Below are 20,047 nucleotides of genomic sequence, written 5' to 3' on the forward strand. Positions count from 1 at the left end.
TGTCTTACATTATCATTTTCAAGAATCTTCATGTAAACTCACATTTTTAATAAATCAAAATATTCTGCACTGCTTTAACTGCGGAAATAAAAACAAGGTTTGCAAAATGGGATTATTACAATTAATGTGAATCAATGTGGACTTAGAATTAAAGGATTTTTTTTCAAAAGTTTTATTTAATGAGCTCATTTTCAGGAGAAAATCAGTCATCTGCTAGGGCCTCTACTCCTCCCTTTTCAAGTAAACTTCTCCCAATAATTTCAGTGTCTGAGATCAAGAATCTGTGAACAAAAGGTGAAGAAAAATGAACCATACAGATTTTTCTTACCCCATACCACTGCAAATATTTTAAATGCATAGGAATACAACAAACTCAAAAGAAAAAAAATAGTGTTTTATTAACTACCACACTGTTATAATACACTTTAAACGTACAATAAGGTAGCCTTTAAGTTTGAGGTGGTCTTAAGAATAACAAATGAACAGAATTCCAAATTTTGAAATAGGTGAACTGCTGCAGTTATAGGTATACATTTAGGAAAATTGTATAGCTCTTACAAGACCAGCAATGAAACTTTATTTTGTACATTTTTTAATAATTGAAAATATAAACAATAATTAAAAAATAAAAAGAAAATACAGCATAATAAAAAACATACATTTCTCAATTAAATGTACTGGATACATATAAATTTTAAGGGAAGAAGCAAAAAAGGAAAATGGTTGATATTTAAGTGCAGACTGACTACCTAGACAAAAAAAAAAAAAAAAAAAAAAAAGACTTAAAAAAATATCATAAACCTCTAGTTTTCTATGACTAATATCCATATGGTTGGAGTATCGTCACTATGGAAGTGATTTTATGTTTGCATATGTTATACTTTACTGGTAATTTACATGATGGCTTTTAAGGCCCTGGCAGACATATGGTTTTTGGAAACAAGATTGGATTTAAAAAAAAAAAAAAAAAAAAAAAAATCACTGCTAAGACGCAATACACCTTATTTTTTTTGGTCCTCCAATATTCAAGAAAAGGGATAATTCACTTTAACATTTTCTTACCACCCAAATGCCTCAACCTATACATTTTAAACTTTTTTTTTAAACATTGGTTATATTGCCCAACTTCGTTATTGAAAGAATATTAACAAGACATTATTTTGGCAAATTAAATCTTAAACATGGCTTTTCAACAGGATTTTAAAAGGTGACTATCCCTAGAGTTCCATGTTAAAATGTAGTTTTCAAAATCTTACAAGAGTAATGCTTAAAATATTGTACATAGTTAACCTAATTAAAATAATTAGCTTCAAAATGACAAATTGATAAGCTAAGTAAAGCCTACACTATGTAACATTTGCTTGGAAACTTGATTTGTCAGTTATGCATAATAAAAATTCCAGTCATCAAGAAAATTACAAAAATTTTTTTATCATAACATGATTTCTTTCACCCACCAACTTTTTTTTTATCTTACAATAGATAAATACCAACATGTTCTCATTTTTACACTAAACCACACAGGATTGATGCATTTGGTTAGACTACCATTCGCATTGTTAAATTCAATTTTCTCTTTATATAACTTGGTAAAATTTCATTTCTTCTAGATTCCAAAAGTACCTACAAAACCCATGCAATTTTACCATTTTTAATATACTATGGAATATCATACAAAGTAAGGCATTTCAGTGTCATGTATAACCAAGTTACTGTCAATCCAAAAATTTTTGCACATCAATAAAAAGATATCTAAGAACTTAGGAACAATATTCTTCTCACTACTGTATAAAAATAACCACAATGAATAAGTATTTGTGTAATATTTACTCCATTGTCTCGTTTCCAGAAACTGTGACAAGCTGTAAAGGTATTTCAGTGTTGGTAAGGATATCCTGATTGCTGGTGGTGGAAGTATTAACAGTTCCTATCCCTGAAACAGAACCTTGTTGAATATTTGCAAGGATAAGTGTTGTTCCTCCTGCAGTAATCAAAGCATCGTCTCGTGCAGCTTCCACAGATGCCAGCACTGTACTGCTAGAGTGAATACCTTTTTTATTCTGATGTGTTTTAATATGTTTGGCAAGGTGGTCACTTCTCATAAAGCGTTTTGAACATTCTGGACAAACAAATTTCTTCTCACCTGTTAAAAAGAAATTAGGTTACTTAGTTTTTTAAATTCAACATGAATAGACTGATCATCTGCTGAGAAAGAAAATAAGCCAACACTGACAGAGACAGGAAGCACAGTTCAGTTCCATTAAAAGTGTATTCGTTTCGTGAGCGGTCCTTGCAAGATTTCTCACATAGAGTACTCTTCCCTCAAAATAAATCTGTCCTCTTTACTTCTGAATGAAAAGTGATCTTCGAAGTTATAGACTGATATTTGGATACGACTTGAATACCTCAGCTATGCCAATAGCTTGTTTTGAAACATCTGTTAGAAGACACCGTACAGCTAAAAAATGACCATGTGCAAAGAGCACACTGTTTTAAGCTATATTTAAGGTATTATTAGCATGTCATATCCATGATACTAAACCTTTTAAATGTGAATTCAAGGAACTACACAGGGTACTTAAGATTAAAGCAAAAACATAGCCTGTGCTCCAATAAGACTGATAATCCCAGGAATAATGGAGATGGCTAGCTGATGTGATTTTAGCTGGAATAGTCAAGAGCAAGCCTGATATACCATGATGTTATAGTTAATTCAAGACCCTGATGCCTAACTTTATTTCCCCAGTATGAATAAAATCCTTTTTTTAAATACAAAAGACTGACTGAACTTCTATTATGTTGAAGACAACTACAAAAGAGAATTACTGGAGGAAAAGGCAAAAGGCAAATCTAAAAGGAATCCAGAGAGAAATCAAGTAGTAAACAAATCTTGTATTTTGTGATTCTCTTCAAAATTCTTACCTATCTCTTATTTCAGCACCTCCACCTTAAGTAGGTCCTCATCAGACCTCACGCCTGAACTATGCTGCAGTGACACCCTAAGTCATTCCCCCTCTCCTATCCAGTCAGTCAATGGCAGACAAATCTTCCTTAAATATCAAATCGTATCAGTGTGAAACTTCACCATGACACTAAGTGGTATGGAAATATAAGAATAACTTGCAGATTATGAAATAGATTCTCTACTGCCTAACTTAAAAGGACCTCCATAACATAGCTCAATCCTACTTAACAGAAATGTGCTATACAGAATCTCATCTTCACTCATGGCAAATCGTCTCTCACCTCTTCTATTCACATATCATTCTATTCTTCTGGGAAGGTATTTCCCAAAATTTCTTTTGGAATTAATCCTGAGAGATGCTCCACAGAAAATGGCACAACAATCAAAGGAGGCTGGGAAATGCTACACATACTACATCTCCCAACTTAAGAGATACAGTCTTCTTAATGTTCAATTAATGGTCCTAAGAGGTGTTGCCTTGAAGGTAGCTGGACTAAACCCTGTTTAACTCAGTGTTTCTCACATTTATTTGATCACAGACTTTTTTGTCCCCTTTTATGTTATTCCTTTTTATATCCTGATCAAATTCCACAGAGGAAAATTCTGTTACCAGGCCACTTTAAGGTCCCAGCCCACTGCCCAACAATGTCTTACTATCCCATGCAACACTGATCTCTGTCTCTAAGTATACTTGACCTATTTTCTTATTTTGTTTGCTGCCACTTGAAACAGGTTAAGCTCATCTGTCTAACCTGACAAATAAGACAGAAAATAAGTAGCACATGTAATATATATACTACTACATACTTCACAGGTTATTTTATATATTTAAAGACAATGTAGAAGGTGTGAAAGTAGAGCGAGAGCTTATTTGCTTACTCTAACAGAGAACCTGGATTTGAATCCAGATCTAGGACCAACACTTTCATTTCACCATGCTTCTTCCTTCTAAGCTTTATTGTGACTATAAATATATATTTTTCACTTCTTCAGTGTTGAGCATAGACTGATGAACACCTTGACCATTATACGGTAGCAGGAGAAAACTCTAAGATACATTAAATTAGGATTTAGTTGGAGTCAGTCCTAGGCTCATTTCACGTAACAACCCCACAATACCATGAAAAACAATCAAACAGAAGAGTTCTTCCATCAATAATGCCCTGGTTATTCCTCACTGAAATGTTTTTTGCTTACCTCACAGATACTAAAACGAGAAAAGGTAAAATACTTCAATTTATCAGAAAAAAAAGAATTATTCTTTAGCATGTTGAAGAAAAATAAAGACAGATCAAGAGTAAAAGCAGACAACTAATTTAAAAGGTTAACATAATAAACAAGAATTGCATAAATGTGGCTTAAGACATTAAACAATGTTACAGCAAAACAAAAAAAGCTAACTATATAAAAAAAAAAAAGCTAACCAAAGTCTGCATAAAATAAAATGTTATTTTACAAGATAAACCATATTGGCTTATTTGGAATTACTGTTCTCAAATTGGTATTACTGAAGATAAAAATTGAATGTAACTAGTCATATTTTAAAAGATTCAGATCAGTAAGATGTGGGGGGGGGGGGGACTTCAAGATACTATGTAGCCCTATAAGTCATTTTTTTTTTCAGTTAAAAGTAAATATTAGTGGGGCGCCTGGGTGGCGCAGTCGGTTAAGCCTCCGACTTCAGCCAGGTCACGATCTCGCGGTCCGTGAGTTCAAGCCCCCCGTCAGGCTCTGGGCTGATGGCTCAGAGCCTGGAGCCTGTTTCCGATTCTGTGTCTTGCTCTCTCTCTGCCCCTCCCCCGTTCATGCTCTGTCTCTCTCTGTCCCAAAAAAATAAACGTTGAAAAAAAAATTTAAAAAAAAATTAAAAAAATAAAAAAAAAAAGTAAATATTAGTAACCTGTATGTGTTCTTCTGTGCCTCTGTAATTCATCACTTCGAGTAAATCTTTTACCACAGAACATCCAGTTACAAACAAAAGGACGCTCCCCAGAATGCCAACGCAGATGAGCTCTCAGATGTGAGGTCTTCCCATAGACTTTACCACATCCTGGTATATGACAAATGTGTTGCTTCTTTTTTCCAAGATTGGTACCTCTAAAAAACACACAGAGAATAATATATACTTCTATGGAAATATTCAAGTAAACATTACCACTTCTATATTCCCAAGCTGAATTTCAAATCGAAGACGTTAACGCCATGAGGTCAATCAGAAACCAAGACCATTTAAGATCAATTTAAATTTAAAAAAAATGTGTGTGTGTTTGTGTGTGTGTGTGTGTGTGTATCTCAAACATGTAATATCACATTATTAATTTTACTTCAGATTTAATGTGATTGCTGTCCAAATGTAAACATGCTCAAGAATTATATAATTTAAAAGGACATTTCATAAAGACAGATTGTACAAATAAAGCTACTTAAGTATTCTGTCAGAACCATTCACAAATTCAATGCATAGGCCCAATCCATGTCCTAGTGGTATAAGAAACTAAACAGTCTCTTCAAAGTCACAATGTCAGCTAATTTAAAAATTAAATAAACCAAGAAATGACTACATAACCAATCACAGGTACAATAAAAACGATAGGCACCTTAAGCAGACTTTAAATTAACATGACTTAAGCATATTTATTCCTTTATTTGTATAGCCACACCCTGAATATACACGGAGACTTGGGAGAAAATCGTAAAAAAAAAAAATCTAGACAAAGCTACTGTCATAGCTCCCTTAGCACTACAGAAAATAAATATAAATCAAAATTATCTTTATAGTTAAAATTCCTTTCATATTAACCATGCAAAGATACCCCAAATTACACATCAGAGATATAATAAAATACAGTTTCTCCACAGCATAAAATTTGACATTTGTTACATTTCAGTATTTGATACCAAGAACAGGGTTTGGGAGATATGTGCTTAGATGAATGAACACAGGTATTTTAGCCTAAGCAAGAAGAAAACTTTTTTGATTCCAGAACTGATATTCAAATAGTATTAAACACTATAGAAAGTGTTACTTCCCAAGCTTTAAAAAAAAAAAAAAATTGGGCTGGTTACTAAATAAAAATAAATGAGTTTATAAAAAACATGACACTTTAGACTCACTGTCAAAATCATACAAACTCTGCAATGTTTCTGAGATTAAAAAAAGGTCCATTTAAGACCCCCCCGCCCCGACTTCCCCTCCTCCCCCAATCTCACAGTCTAGGTATATAGCCTGTAAACTGTCCATAAGCCTGAAAATCCTCCTTTATATATTATACCTAGCGTTTTTCAATTTTTACTGGAAAAATGCATATTTCCCCACATTTATATTTTAATGTACTCACACTCAGTAGCATGTGAAATTGCCATAGGACAAACAGTGCTAAACGGTGCAGTGCTGGCTGTTAGATGCCATAGGTGTTCTGAACAGGGAGACATCAATGTGGGCTCCAGTAGTTAGAGAAGGCTTCGTGGAAGAGGTGGGTAGGATTTAGATAGAAAGGAGGGAAGGCATTCCAGGCAGAGGAATAGCATAAGTAAAGACAAGGAGGAGTCATGCTGTTGTCTTAAGGGCAAGGACGTCATAATCTAACACAATTCTAGTTCCTGCTCCAGTCCACCCCCAATTTCTATAACTCTCTTCCAAGAGCTGAGTTGAGTCAAACAGGTTTTTCTGGCTCACCTGCAATGCCAAAGTATTAACCAAAGCCAATATTTCATTTAATTTAGTTTTTAAAATTTATTTTATTCTTACACAGCCCTAAGAAAAAAGAGTAATGTTTGTGGTTATTGGTGTACAAACCAATTTCACATATTGTGTTCACCATAGCAATTTCACAGAGAACCCAATTCAGTTCACTCTTGTACTCATGACTTCTTGCCTCTATGCTAAGTGTACCACTCAGGTGAATCCATGTGCTTTTATAAACTCAAAAGTGCTAAATACTTTACTAACTAAGCAAAATTTAGCTTGAGAGCACTAACAAAGCACAAGATTGTAACAAATTACAGCAACAAATCTGGGTTCTCAAAGAACCAAAGAGCCCGGGAGAGGTATTTTCAATTGAATTATAAGAAAATGAGAAATACTATTTGAAAATGGGACAGGCATCGGGGGGGGGGGGGGGGGGGGGGATGGGGACAGGATGCACACAAATACATCTAATTTAAGGGAAAAGCCTAACACCCGGGTCCAAATTTCTATTTAAAAAGGAAATTTTATTCAAGATAAGATCTAGATATGTTAGATATGGATTTATGACACGTGATGTGAAGGAAAAGAACTTTCTCAACAAATAAATATAAAGGTAATAATAAAAGATTTAGTCGTAAGTTTTCTTCTTGATTTACGTAATCAAACCACTAACACCTATACCACCTAGAAAAAACAAACAACTTTGAGTTTCTATTCCTAACTGCCTAAACTTGTTCTCAATAGTTTAACAATGCCAAGACAGAGTGACACAATAAATAATGCTGAATTCTCAGTATGGGAATTAAGAAAAGTGAAGTAAATCAAGTACTTTCTTTTGCTTGGAATGGAAGAAATGAGACACCAACTGAAATTGCTGACAGATTTTGCAAAATAACTTAATTTTTAAAATATGGACTGATGTTTAATCCACACAAACCCCACATAACAATAATGCTTTTAGAATTTATTCTACTTTATTAAAATTACCTGCCTCTTCCACTAGAGTAAAAAGTTTCTGAGGGCTGGTTCTGCTTAATAAATATTGGTTAAATGCCCAGATGAATACAATTTTTAAATATTTAACTATATTTTATACCTTGCTCAAGAAGGTAAACAAAATTTTGTTCTCTGAATATTCCACTTGATATATGTGTATTTTTAAGAATATAGCTGAGGGAAAAAAGGCCAATATTCTAAAATTTTTAAAGTACTGCCCACCTCACCTTTGCAGAACCCTTTAGAATGCTCTGGATTTACTATATGCTATGCTTCTACTAATTAGATGCAACAACTATCAATGATACAATTTTGCCTGTCATGTATATATCAGTTGAAGTTTATTCAAATGAGCTCTAAGAAACCATAGTTTTTTTTCTTAAGAACTTCCATTTTGATTGCTTAGAATAATTTTAAAAAACGAACTCACAAAAGTTCTAGAAAAAATAAGTCTTTTTTTTAAAGGTATTTCATAAAGACTGATTCACTAAAACTTTTGTGCACAAAACAAAGTTTGCAAAGTTTTAAGTGGTGGAACTCTTCTTTTACTTGTGTAACAATGCATTATACAAACCACTGACAAAGTTGAAAGGCAATGTAAAACTAGGAAAAAATATCTGCACATATGACGGTTAAACACACGAATTAACAGATTCACAAAAGACAATTCACAAAAGAAATCTTAAAATGGTAAAATAACACACCAAAAAATGTTCAATCTCACAATGTAACAAAAAATATACTAAATGAAATAATAATGAATTATTTTTCATACCAGACTTTAAAAGGTATTAAAAAAATGATGAAATCCATTGTTGGCAGGGGTGTGGGAAAGCAGATACTTTCATACACCACTGGTAGGAGTCTAACTTGAAACAGAAAAGCAGACAATTCCCTTCGATCCAACAATTTCACTTCTGCCAACTTACAGTGATGAAGTAATCAGACAAAGGTGCAAAAATGTATGTGTAAGATTAGAATGACAGCAATAAACTCTCAAAGAAGATGTTAAATTCTTACGCATCCATACAACAGTATTAACAGCCATTAAAAACTTGATGTAGACTCTATACAGACTTGAAAATATGGTCACAAAAATTTTCAAAATAAGAGCAGACATGTAAACAGTGAGAATGATTCCACTTTAAAAGATATGTAAAGTCTGAAAGGATATATACAAAAATGTTATAATGGTTATCCTGACATGGGGTAGAAGTTTGGTATTGTTTTAATATTCTTCTAGATTTCTGAATTTTTATGAGCACATATTAGTTTAATAAATACAAATCTAAAGGAAGTTCATTTTCAAGAAAATGCGTTAAGTAAAATATAGGCCAGATCTTGACCCTCAATTAGATTGGACTTTCACGAACAAATTTATCTTTAAAGTTCCTCTAAAAAGGAGAGTAAATTTCAGAAAAGTTATTGTCTAACCAAACTTATTTAAATTGGCCAAAACATGTCAAAGAATAAATAATATTTCAAACAAATAATTACCCAGTAAATAAAAATACCTAAGGATCTGATATAGAAGCAAATCCACTCAAGAGGTAGTAAGTACAGTTTAGTGGTTAATGTTCTGGAGTAAGAAACTGGGTCCAAATCCCAGTTGCATGTTGCTGTTAAGAATCATTCAACCTCTCTGTGCCTCATTTATAAGACTTTCTAACATCTAAAACTCAGTAAGCCCTCAATGTTAGCAGTTATTAGTCATTGTTACCATCATTGTGAATGGGCTGGCCAATGTACAAATCAACTAATGATACCAACTCGAAGGCAGATAGGCTCTATTTCTATTAGCTTAAGCTCATTAACTGTGTTAATAGTATATTTTGTCTATTTATGGCATATTTCTGAGAGAGATGTGTTAAGGCTTTTCACTATGACTAGGGATTTGATTAGTATGTCATTAAGAGTCGTATCACAGTTTCTGCTCTCTATATATTTCAATGTTATGGGGGGAAGTATCATAACTATTAAATCTCCTTTGGTGAAAACTTCGTATTATTAAGAAACCTACCCCTATTTAACCATGTGATGATTTTCACCCTGATCCTTCGTTGTCTGACAGTAACACTGCTATCCAAGTTTTCTTGTTAACATTTGCCTAATAAATCTTTTTCCACCCCTTCAACATTCCTGTGCCAATTTATCTGAGATGCTCCCTATAATTAACATAAGGCTGGATTTTGTTTTTAAAATACAATCTGAGTTTCAAGGTCTTAATTATTAAGCTTAATCCATCCACATTTAATATAATCAGTGATCTGTTTTGAGTTTTTCCTGTCATGTTATTCTGTCTTAACATTTATTTTTTTAAAGTACAGAATTAAAATACTACAGTTCCACTTTCTTAAAAAATTCCATCATTAAGGCTTATTATTCATTTCTGTTGAAAATAGAAAATGTTTATGCTTATCAACTATTTCTGAACTTATTTTTATATAACTGCTATTCTCAAGCTAAAAATCAACTCTTTATCTGTATTTAGGCAAATCTCATTGCTGGTTTGCAAATAGGCTAATTTCTCATATGGGCCTGTTAAATGGCATCTGTTACATTTCTTTTTAAGGCAAATTAAGTAACTTTAGTTTTAAAAAAGGCACTTCGATCTGAAAATTCTATCTTACATATTTTGTCCCCTAACTTTTTCTGCCACACTCATACAGACATACACACAAAATGATCATGTAATGAGAAATTTCCCATAATTAAGTGATACCGCATGCAGTATTTCAAAAATTAGGGTGATGATATTAGCAGTGTTAAAAAAAAGAGTATGTTTCATGTGTGCATACCTCCCACCACCTTCTTTACAGTTGGGACAGGTGCAAGCTACCCTTCGAAGTCTTTTTCCTTCTTGATGTTGTTGGTCCCCTTCTTCATCTACCACCTGCACTCTTAAGTGTGTTAGATCATTGGTATTCAATGTAGAATCACCACTGAGCTGCCACTCTTCAGGATCAGGTTCTTCTTCCTTGATCCTAATATCTAAAGAAAAAAGCAAATACAGATGAGAAGCAGCCCACTGGCCCAAAAAGCATGAGATGTGAGCCTCTCTAAGGTAAAGTGAATACTATGTAAAAGTCAAAAATCATGTCTATGGAACATAACCATTGGTCCTAAACATAATCATTGGTTCTCATTTCTATCTTACTCTAAATATCAAAGAATTCAGCCCAAAAGAGAATAAAGCCAGCATGAGAGCTTGCTTTTTAAAAGATTTTTTAAGAAAAGTAATTTTCATATGTGGAATTTAAGATACAAAACAGATGAACATAAGGGAAGGGAAGCAAAGATAATGTAAAAACAGGGTAGGGGACAAAACATAAGAGACTCTTAAATACAGGGAACAAACAGGGCTGCTGGAGGGGCTGTGGGTGGGGGTATGGGTTAAATGGGTAAGGGGCATTAAAAGGAGGACACTTGTAGTACTAGGTGTTATACACAGGGGATGAATCACTGGAATCTACTCCTCAAATGATTATTGCACTACATATGCTAACTAACTTGGATGTAAATTAGAAAGAAAGAAAGAAAGAAAGAAAGAAAGAAAGAAAGAAAGAAAGAAAGAAAGAAAGAAAGAAAGAGAAAAAGATTTTTTTTTAAGCAAGCTAAGGCTAAATCACAAGCAATCTGAAACTTCAATTATATACTCGTTCAGCTAATCAATAAATTCAACAGTCAATTCAGATTGGAGCAAATTCTAAAACCCTTCACAGCCTATATCAATCGTTCCTATCAATAGGTACTATGTGAATGCAAAAGAAGGGATCATTCACTTGAAACTGTTACTCACAAATCTAACCTTTAAATTAAGTCATCATTACTAAAATATCTATAATGGCCACGATGTCACTATGGAAGGAGACAGAAATATGAGAGACAGTTTCTATTTTCAAGGAGTTTTATTACAAACCAGATTGGGAAACAAAATGAGGAGGCAATGGTAAGGAAGAATGGACATGGCAGGAAGTTGTGTCATTTTCTCAGCAGAGCCAAACATCTTTATATCGATAATGATACAATATCATTTTCTACATGAAAACGAAGAGGTTTTTCATCTCAGAAAACTTTTTTAAAGAAACAATACAGGATTTAAAACAAACACTGATATAACCATCTTCGGTAAAGCAAATTCTCACAGATTTTTATTCTGATTTATGTAGTAAGTAAACCAAAAATCTTAATGGAAAATTATTTTAAATCCAAATTAGTCACTAATAATTGGGGCAAAAATAGCTTAAAAAAATCAAATGTGTCTTGTAACTGCTGAATTTAAACTAATGAAAACTAGAATGTATAACCAACAACCAAGAAAAACACCTCAAAGAGTGTAAAACTAGTTTATTTTATCAGGATAACCACAACAAAGTATCGGGGGGGGGGGGGTAGGAAGAAAGGGAAGCATGGCATGGGCAACAGAGTAGAGAGCAGTGCCATTCACCAAAATAGGAAATACTGGAGAAAGACCAAGTAGAATTAAAGAAGGACAGTTAATGAGTTCAAGGTTCAAGACCATGGAGTCTGAAGGAGTACAGAAGCAGGACCTATACCTTTGGAGCTCAAAATAGAGGCAAGTGCTGGAGATACAGAAATTATCGGTATATATACAGTGATGGGAGTCTTTCCAAAGAAGTAGGTTAGATCACTCCACGACTATAAAGAGGATGAGAAAAGAAGGTAGCCAGTGAGGAATACAAACATTTAGGGAACAGGCAAAAGAGGAGGAACCTGCAAAGGAAATTAGTATCCAGGAAAATGTGCTACATCAATGAAAGAATGTGTTTCAAGAAAGAAAGGAAGTGGTCAACATCAAATACTGCAAATAAGTTAAGAAAGAAACCAAGAAAGTGGGCAAGAAGTTTAATAACAAGTACAGATAAGTTTTTCAAGAAGTCTGGTTTAAGAGAGAGACAAAAATATGGCAATAGAAGCTTGAGAGGACCAAAGAGGAGAATTAAGGGGAGGGAGTGTTTTGTTTTATTTTTAAAGACACAAAAAACTTGAACATGTTTAAATGCTATGAGAAAGATCTATTACAGAGAGACTGGTTGAAAATACAGGATTTTGAAACCCCTAAAAAGTGAGGAGGGGATGATGACCCATAGAACCTACAAGTTCAGCTGATGGAGCACAGCCACAACTCCCTCTACAAGCACATTTGTTCATCCCATAAGTAATTAGCTGCTATGTGCTGTGAACAATGCTAGACTCCAGATGCAGAGAGAATTCGATGGCTAGAAATTGAAGGAAAATTGGTTTCTATTTGCACAGTGAAAAGATGAAGAATTACACTATATATAAAATTCCTCCAAATACAAAACATAAATGTGTATTGACTTCTGTTCCTTTATAATCTGATGTCCATCTGTATCACTATTACCAGATACGTAAGTACTTGCACAAATATTGCATAATACTAGCTTTGTAAGTTAAAGAAAAGACACAGTACATGGATACCACATATCCAGAGTAGAGTAAGTTTGAAGTCCACACATGAGGCAGTTTATCAGATGTTTTTAAAGCTGCTCATCTTACATTATTTGTGATGAGGCAGCGGGTAAAAAGGAGGACAAAATACTAATATCAAGGATGGATAAAGCAGTCTAGAGAGACAGAAGACTTGAAGACACCAAAGAGAAGAAAAAAAAGCAATTGATGAGAGAGGGCAAGAATGAAATGCAACTTGACTGAGGGAATGAAGATATTATATAGCACGTTCCTGCCCCCCATTGCTAGTTCTCTTACTGGAACCTACAAAATACATTTAAACATTGTGTCGTAGACATAAATACTCACAATTTAGTGTCCTTTCTTACTGAATCTGAATACAGTACAAGCAAAAAAACTTCACATGTAAATTGAACCCATCTTGTCCACCAACCAACCTTCTCCTGGCATCTCCTTTAGTTGACAGCATTACAAGTCACCTAATTTTTCGGACTATCAACTCTAGCTGAGTCCTGTCAGTCCATTGCCAGCCTCTCATCTTCCTCTTTTACTAATCCATCTTCTCCACAGCCTCTAAAATGTTCTTCTTAAATAAAAATCTAATGACATCACCTTCCTGATAACCATACTTACACTAATTCTCTATTTTCTACAGTATAAAGACCACACTCATTAATTAACTTGGTATTCAAGAATGTTCTCAACCTGGCCCCAGCCTGGTCTTCCAAACCTCACTATTAAAAACACTGAAATTCTCAGGGCTCCTGGGTGGCTCAGTGGGTTAAGCATCTGACTCTTCTTGATTTTGGTTCAGGTCATCATCTCACAGCTCGTGGGATCAAGCCCCACACACATCAGTGGGAGCCTGCTTGGGATTCTCTTTCTACCCCTCTTCCACTTGCACTCTCTCCCTCAAAATAAATAAATAATAATTAAAAAAAAAAAACCACTGAAATTCTCACCATTTTCAGAATACATGCCCTCTCTCAATGTCACTCCCTTGTGTGTGCATGTTGCCTGGACTGTTTTCTATCTCTTTTCCTTTTTCATCGAACTAACCTCTATTTATCCTTAAAGGCTACTTCAAATGTCATCTCTTTTATATATACTTATGGTAGAATTATATTTATTGGCTCATACATCCCTTTAGGTATTGAGTGCTTCACTCCAAAGTGCTCAGAAAATACAATCTGACTAAATGAACAAAAACTTCCCTAAGGAGGAACTTCCAGTATAGGCAATAATCTACCTGGAGAGACTTTGCCCTCTGCTTCTCTATGCTCCTTCTTTATCTGCAAATAATACATAAAGAGAAGTGTTTTTTTATAAGATTAAAAGTCATTTCATAGGGACAGGACCACTAAGTGTTCACTAAAAATAATAGATTAATTGCCCAAAATGTGTTACACCAATTTTTAAATCACTCCACTTGTTCATACGCAATCTGGGGTATTTTAGAATCTTAATGATAAAATTAATTAACCCAATAAATTGGAAATAATTCCCCTTTGCTAACTGCATATCATTTTAATTACAGACACCTTAAAAATAAGTCTCCAGTACTAGGCAGTCAAGGTTACATCTTCCTCAATAGCTGAGTGTAGACGACAGGAAAATATTTTTTACTGTGCTCTATTAATGTCTTACATGTGGTACCTAATCATTCTTAGAAATCTATTTGTAAGGCTCAGAGGAAAGGGAAGTAATAATCCATCAAAATAGACCATACAAGTATGAAGAAGTACCCAATATTATTAGGTATCAGGAAAATAAAAAGCAAAATCACAATGAGGTATCATACCACCACAATGGCTAACATTCAAAACAGACCAGGCCAACTGTTGGCAAAGTAGTGGAATAACTAAAACTCTCCCACACTGCTAGTGGGTGTATAAATCGGTGTAATTTTAGAAAACCTTTTGACCACATCTTCTAAAACTAAACCTATGCATACCCTATAACCCAAGCAATTTCACTCCAACAGAAATGCATACACTAAAAGTTCACCCTAAATGAAACAATTCCAATGTCCACCAGTATTAGAATGGAAAATAAATCATAATATATTCATTCATACAGTTAAATGTGTTAAAACAATGAAAACTAACAACCTATATGCAACAGGAATGAATGTCACAAACATAATTTAAAACAAAAGGCTCACAATTTTTCTCTCTGTCTCTCTAGAAATTCTATTTTTATATAAAGCTTAAAACAGGTAAAACTACTCTACGGTGACTGCCTATCTTTAAAAAGGGGTAATAACTGGGTCTAAGGAGATTGCTGGTTTGTTCATAATGTCGTATATTTTGATCTGGGTAATTTTTCCTAGGTGCTCATTCTATAAAAATTCATCAAGGTACACACATATGATTTTACATTTTTCTGAATGTGTATTATACTTCAATATAAATATTATTCTAAATAAAATTTTTTTTGAGTAATCTATAGATTACTTAGGAATTCTGTGTCAATCAGCTTCTTTTGTTGCGGCTTCATCTCTAGTTCCTTATAATCAACTAACACCTTTCCCCGACATAGGAATTTAAAACAAAACAAAACAAAACCTTTAAGAGATGAGTGTGCTCTAAAAATTAAGCCCATAAACTGAAGTTTAGAATATAATATTATTCACTTAACAAGTATGTGAGTGACAATAATGTGCCAGGCACTGTTGTAGGTTCTAAGGATAAACAGTTAATACAACAGTTACCTTCATCAAGTTTCCTATTTAGTTGCAAGAAGACAGAACAATTAAGTAAATACACAGCATTTTAGGTGATAAAGTGTAATGAGAATGGTAAAGAGAGCAGGAAGTGAAAGGAGTGAAATACTAGCTGTTTTAAATAGAGGGGTCAGAGAAAACTGCCTGGAGGCAAAGGATGAGCAAGGTGGAAGAAAGTATTCTGGGCAGAAGGAAAAGCAAGTTGGATGCATGTTTGGTGTATTCAAGGAAAAGCAAAGAGGCCTGTGTGGGTAGAATGAAATGAATATGGAGAAAGTGTAGTAAGAGATAAGATCACAAAGTAAAAATGTGGAAGAGGAGGAGAGATGATCATATATGATGTTACACATTGCATATTACCTCATAGACCATTATAAGGACTTTACATTTCATTCAGAGTGAGGGAAGCCACCAAGGCATTAGGAGTAGAAGGGTGATATAATTTAAATTACATTTTACTAAAATAAATTCAGTATCACTCTGGATGCTGCATTAAAGAGACTGTTGGGAACAAGGACATAAGTAGGGAAACTAATTAAATTAGGGAGCTAATATATAATTACCAAAGCAAAAGATGATAGTGGCCTAAAATTAAGGTGTTATTGAGGAAGTAGTAAGGACTGGCCAGTCAGGTAGAGTCCATGACATTTGCTAACAACCTGTTAATTACTAACAGGTTTTTTTGTGAGGTGTGAGAACAAGAAAGGAGTTAAAGACAATTCTAAGGTTTTTGTGCTGTGTAATAAAAGAGATGGAGCTGCCATTAACTGAGATAGGGTAGACTGGAAGGTGAAGAGATTGTGGGAGAAGGGTGCCAATCAGGCCCTCATTTTTGGATATGAAAGTTTGGAGGTGCCTATGAAATAACCAAATGATGATGCTCATCAGGCAGTTGATGGCTCTGGAGTTCAGGCAAAAGCATGCCCTGCAGATATAAATTTGGACATCCATCAGCAGATACAGCTGATTATTGAGAGTGACTTGGAATGGAATACAGACAAAAGGAAACCCTGGGCACTTCAACGTTCACAAGTAGAGGAGACTAAAAGGAACCAGCCAGAGACACGAGGAAACTAGTGTCCAGAAAGCAAGTGAAGCAGTCATTTCAAGAACATAATCATAGGTGTCAATGCTTGATGAGTCAGGTAAAATGAAGACTGAGAAATGACTTTTGGATGTAAAAATGTGTTAATCACTGGTGATCTTGACAAAAACTGTTGCAGTAGAGACATTAGGACACAATCCTGCCTAGAGTAGACTGAAAGAAAGATGAATTGCAAACAAGTACATACGACACTTCCCAAGAGTTATGCTGGGAAAGCAAGCATTCTAAAAATGTCACTGAAGTTCCTAAGCTAGCCAACAAAGGCAGATTTAACATGTCTAGTAGCAAATATATGTATTAATATATACTAACAATATAAAAAATGAATATGCTTAAAAAAACAAATGTGCTTATTTGAAAGGACTTTGGGTACATAAGAAAAAACAAGTTTAAATGCAAAAAAAAAAAAACTGAAGCAATATAAATAGAAATTCTCAAAGAGGGGTGCCTGGTGGCTCAGTTGGTTAAGCATCTGACTGTTGATTTTAGTTCAGGTCATGATCTCATGGTTGGTGGGATCAAGCCCCACGCCAGGCTCTGTACTGACAGCATGGAGCCTGCTTGGGATTCTCTCTCTATTCCCCTCTCTCTCTCTGCCTCTCCCTGCTGTTGCACATGTGCAACTCTTTCTCTCTCAAACATAAAAAAAAAAAGAATGTTAAAATAAACAGTACTTTTTTTAAAAGTTTATTTATTTATTTTGAGAGAGAGAGCAGGGGGGTGGGGGGGAGGAGAGAGAGAGAGAGAGAATCCCAAGGGCTAGAACTCACAAACCCCGAGATCATGACCACAGCCAAAATCAGGAGTTGAAGGCTTAACCAACTAAGCCCAGGTGCCCCAGTGGCACTATTTTTAAAATTATATTTACTCTCTACCTCAAAATGTTTAAATTTCCTTTTCATCTGGATATGGCAGTATTGTCTCACGTTTATGGTTGTTTTCATGGCCTACCATAATAAAACAAAATAGGAAGGAAGGGAGGGAGGGAGAAAAAGAGAAAGAGAAAGGAAGGAAGGAGGAAAGAAAGTTTGGCTGCTTTTGTGGATTAGGAAGATAAAGCCAGCCAGTGGTCTCCAAATCTTTGATTGGCACTATTAGTAAAGCTGTGAATATGCACCCCATAAATATTAAGCATATACACTCTAATTGACTATAAAATATTAGAAAACAAATACATGTAAGAGATTAACAATTTTAATTTTATTGCTAATTACAGTAGCTCAGTATTAGATAATGCCACAACAAAATATTTAGGGCAAGATTCAATGTTATCAACAGCAGAGAGAAAGTGACTACTCTGCCATTTTCTTGGGTGTTCAGTGATAACTTCATTTTCTTTGCTAGTCAATGCATGGCTTCTTTACATGGATATTAAAGACACTTGTCCACTTTAAAGGTTATTTAGTTAAAATCAGAAAATATAAATTCATTCAATTCAAGGATATATAAATAGCAATATGCAGCATCGTGCTAAAAGCATGTAAAAAGAGAGAGAGAGTGAGCAGGCATATCATGTGTAACACAAACAGAGCTGACATGGAATCAATGAAGGCACCAGTGGTAATCTGTATGTATAATCAATATTAGTCAGGCATTAATAACCCAGGACATGCATAGATTTCTATTAAAAATATTACCAGAAAATGCTAAACGCTTCCTCCTAAGACTATTTATCAACAGAGCTAATAGAATATTTAAGATACATTCTTAACTGGTTTATCAAGTCTGGAATATGCATATTTAATTTAAATAAATAATACTAGATAAATATGAATTACCATACTGTTGATAAAATGAGATATTCTCCTTTATCAATAGTATATCATTAGGATTTTTGTTGTTCTTATCAAAGGCTTTCATATTCTGCCTTCAATTTTTTAAGCTCTGATGAAATTATTTCATTTGATTCTAAAGTTTTATTTACATTTTCCCTTTAATCAGTTTCACCTGCCATAAAAAAAAAAAAAATCACCTGAACAGAATTATAGGATAATCCTACAAGATCTCATATATTATTTTAATTAGATTTTCACATTCATAATTATTCAGATTCCTAAGGATATGTGAGAGCTACCAAGTCTCTTTTTCCAATTTTTCATTCAAGGAGCTAGTTCTAAACTCCAGACATTGATTCCTAGAAATATAACTGTGCTAGTCTAATCAAAAGAAATGAACACTTTAGGGGAAAGTTTTAAAACCAAACTTTATTCCTTTACCTATTTTAAACAAAATATATGGACATATATTATCTGTGCTTTAACATGAAGCAATCTCTTTCCCACAAATCCTATCTCTCTAAACCTAGATTATTCTTCTATGACTGCTCCCTTCCCCCTACTTAAAATTAATCTTTCATCTCTACTAATCTTTTTCAAATCCTCCTTCTCTTTTTTATAGCAGTTTTCAGAATCATCTTCAAAGCTTTTCTACCCAAGTAGAGATTATACAATAGGATTATTCATCCTAGTAAATATAGACAATAGAAGCTTTTATCAGATACACACACACACAAATGTAAACATAATTAGAAATAACTGATTTTCTAATATGCCTTATAGAAGACTTCACTTTATAACCATACCACAAATATATGAGAAAAAGGCTATGTGACTTGCAATTAATATACTGTAAACAGTAAAATATTAAGTCTCTGTTAAAGGGAGCAGCGTTCTATCAAATAACACTTAAGATTTACTCCTTGTTCAGACACTACTGTAAGCACTTAATATATATTCCTCTACTTAATAGATAAGAAAACAAACATTAGTAGTTTCAAGTAGTGAGAAGTCACATAATCAAAAATGGATAGAGTCAGAACACAAGGAAAAAAAATTATGCAAAACATACTCCAACTATTGCTAAAAATCGGTTCTCTACCGGGGTTAGTTCCCAGGAAAAGTAGCTTAAGTAAGTTAGCTTCCCTACATATGAATATATGTCTTTAACTGTAGTTTGATCAAATGAAATTAATGTGACTTTTAAAATCTGGGGAGGATAAAGAAAATGTTGTATATACCTACAATGGAATATTGTACAGCCTTACAAAAAAAAAAAAAAAGAAAAGGAAATCCTGTCACATGCTACAATATGGATAAACTTGAAAACATTATATGC

General features: G+C 33.9%; 1 protein-coding gene across 1 annotated transcript in view; it reads right to left on the reverse strand.

Moving 5' to 3' along the window:
* Positions 1-373: 373 nt before the first annotated feature.
* The window catches only part of SP3 (Sp3 transcription factor), a 59,800-nt gene continuing 40,126 nt past the window's right edge, over positions 374-20,047 (reverse strand). Inside the window, exons 5-7 of the mRNA XM_023259468.2 lie at positions 10,448-10,640; positions 4,866-5,062; positions 374-2,143 (exon numbers count right to left, since the gene is read on the reverse strand). Of these exons, the coding sequence (XP_023115236.2) occupies positions 1,827-2,143; positions 4,866-5,062; positions 10,448-10,640 (707 nt within the window). The 3' untranslated portion in view covers positions 374-1,826. The remainder of the gene's footprint in view (positions 2,144-4,865; positions 5,063-10,447; positions 10,641-20,047) is intronic.

Source organism: Felis catus, chromosome C1 (genome assembly GCF_018350175.1).
Source record: "Felis catus isolate Fca126 chromosome C1, F.catus_Fca126_mat1.0, whole genome shotgun sequence".
NCBI lineage: Eukaryota > Metazoa > Chordata > Mammalia > Carnivora > Felidae > Felis > Felis catus.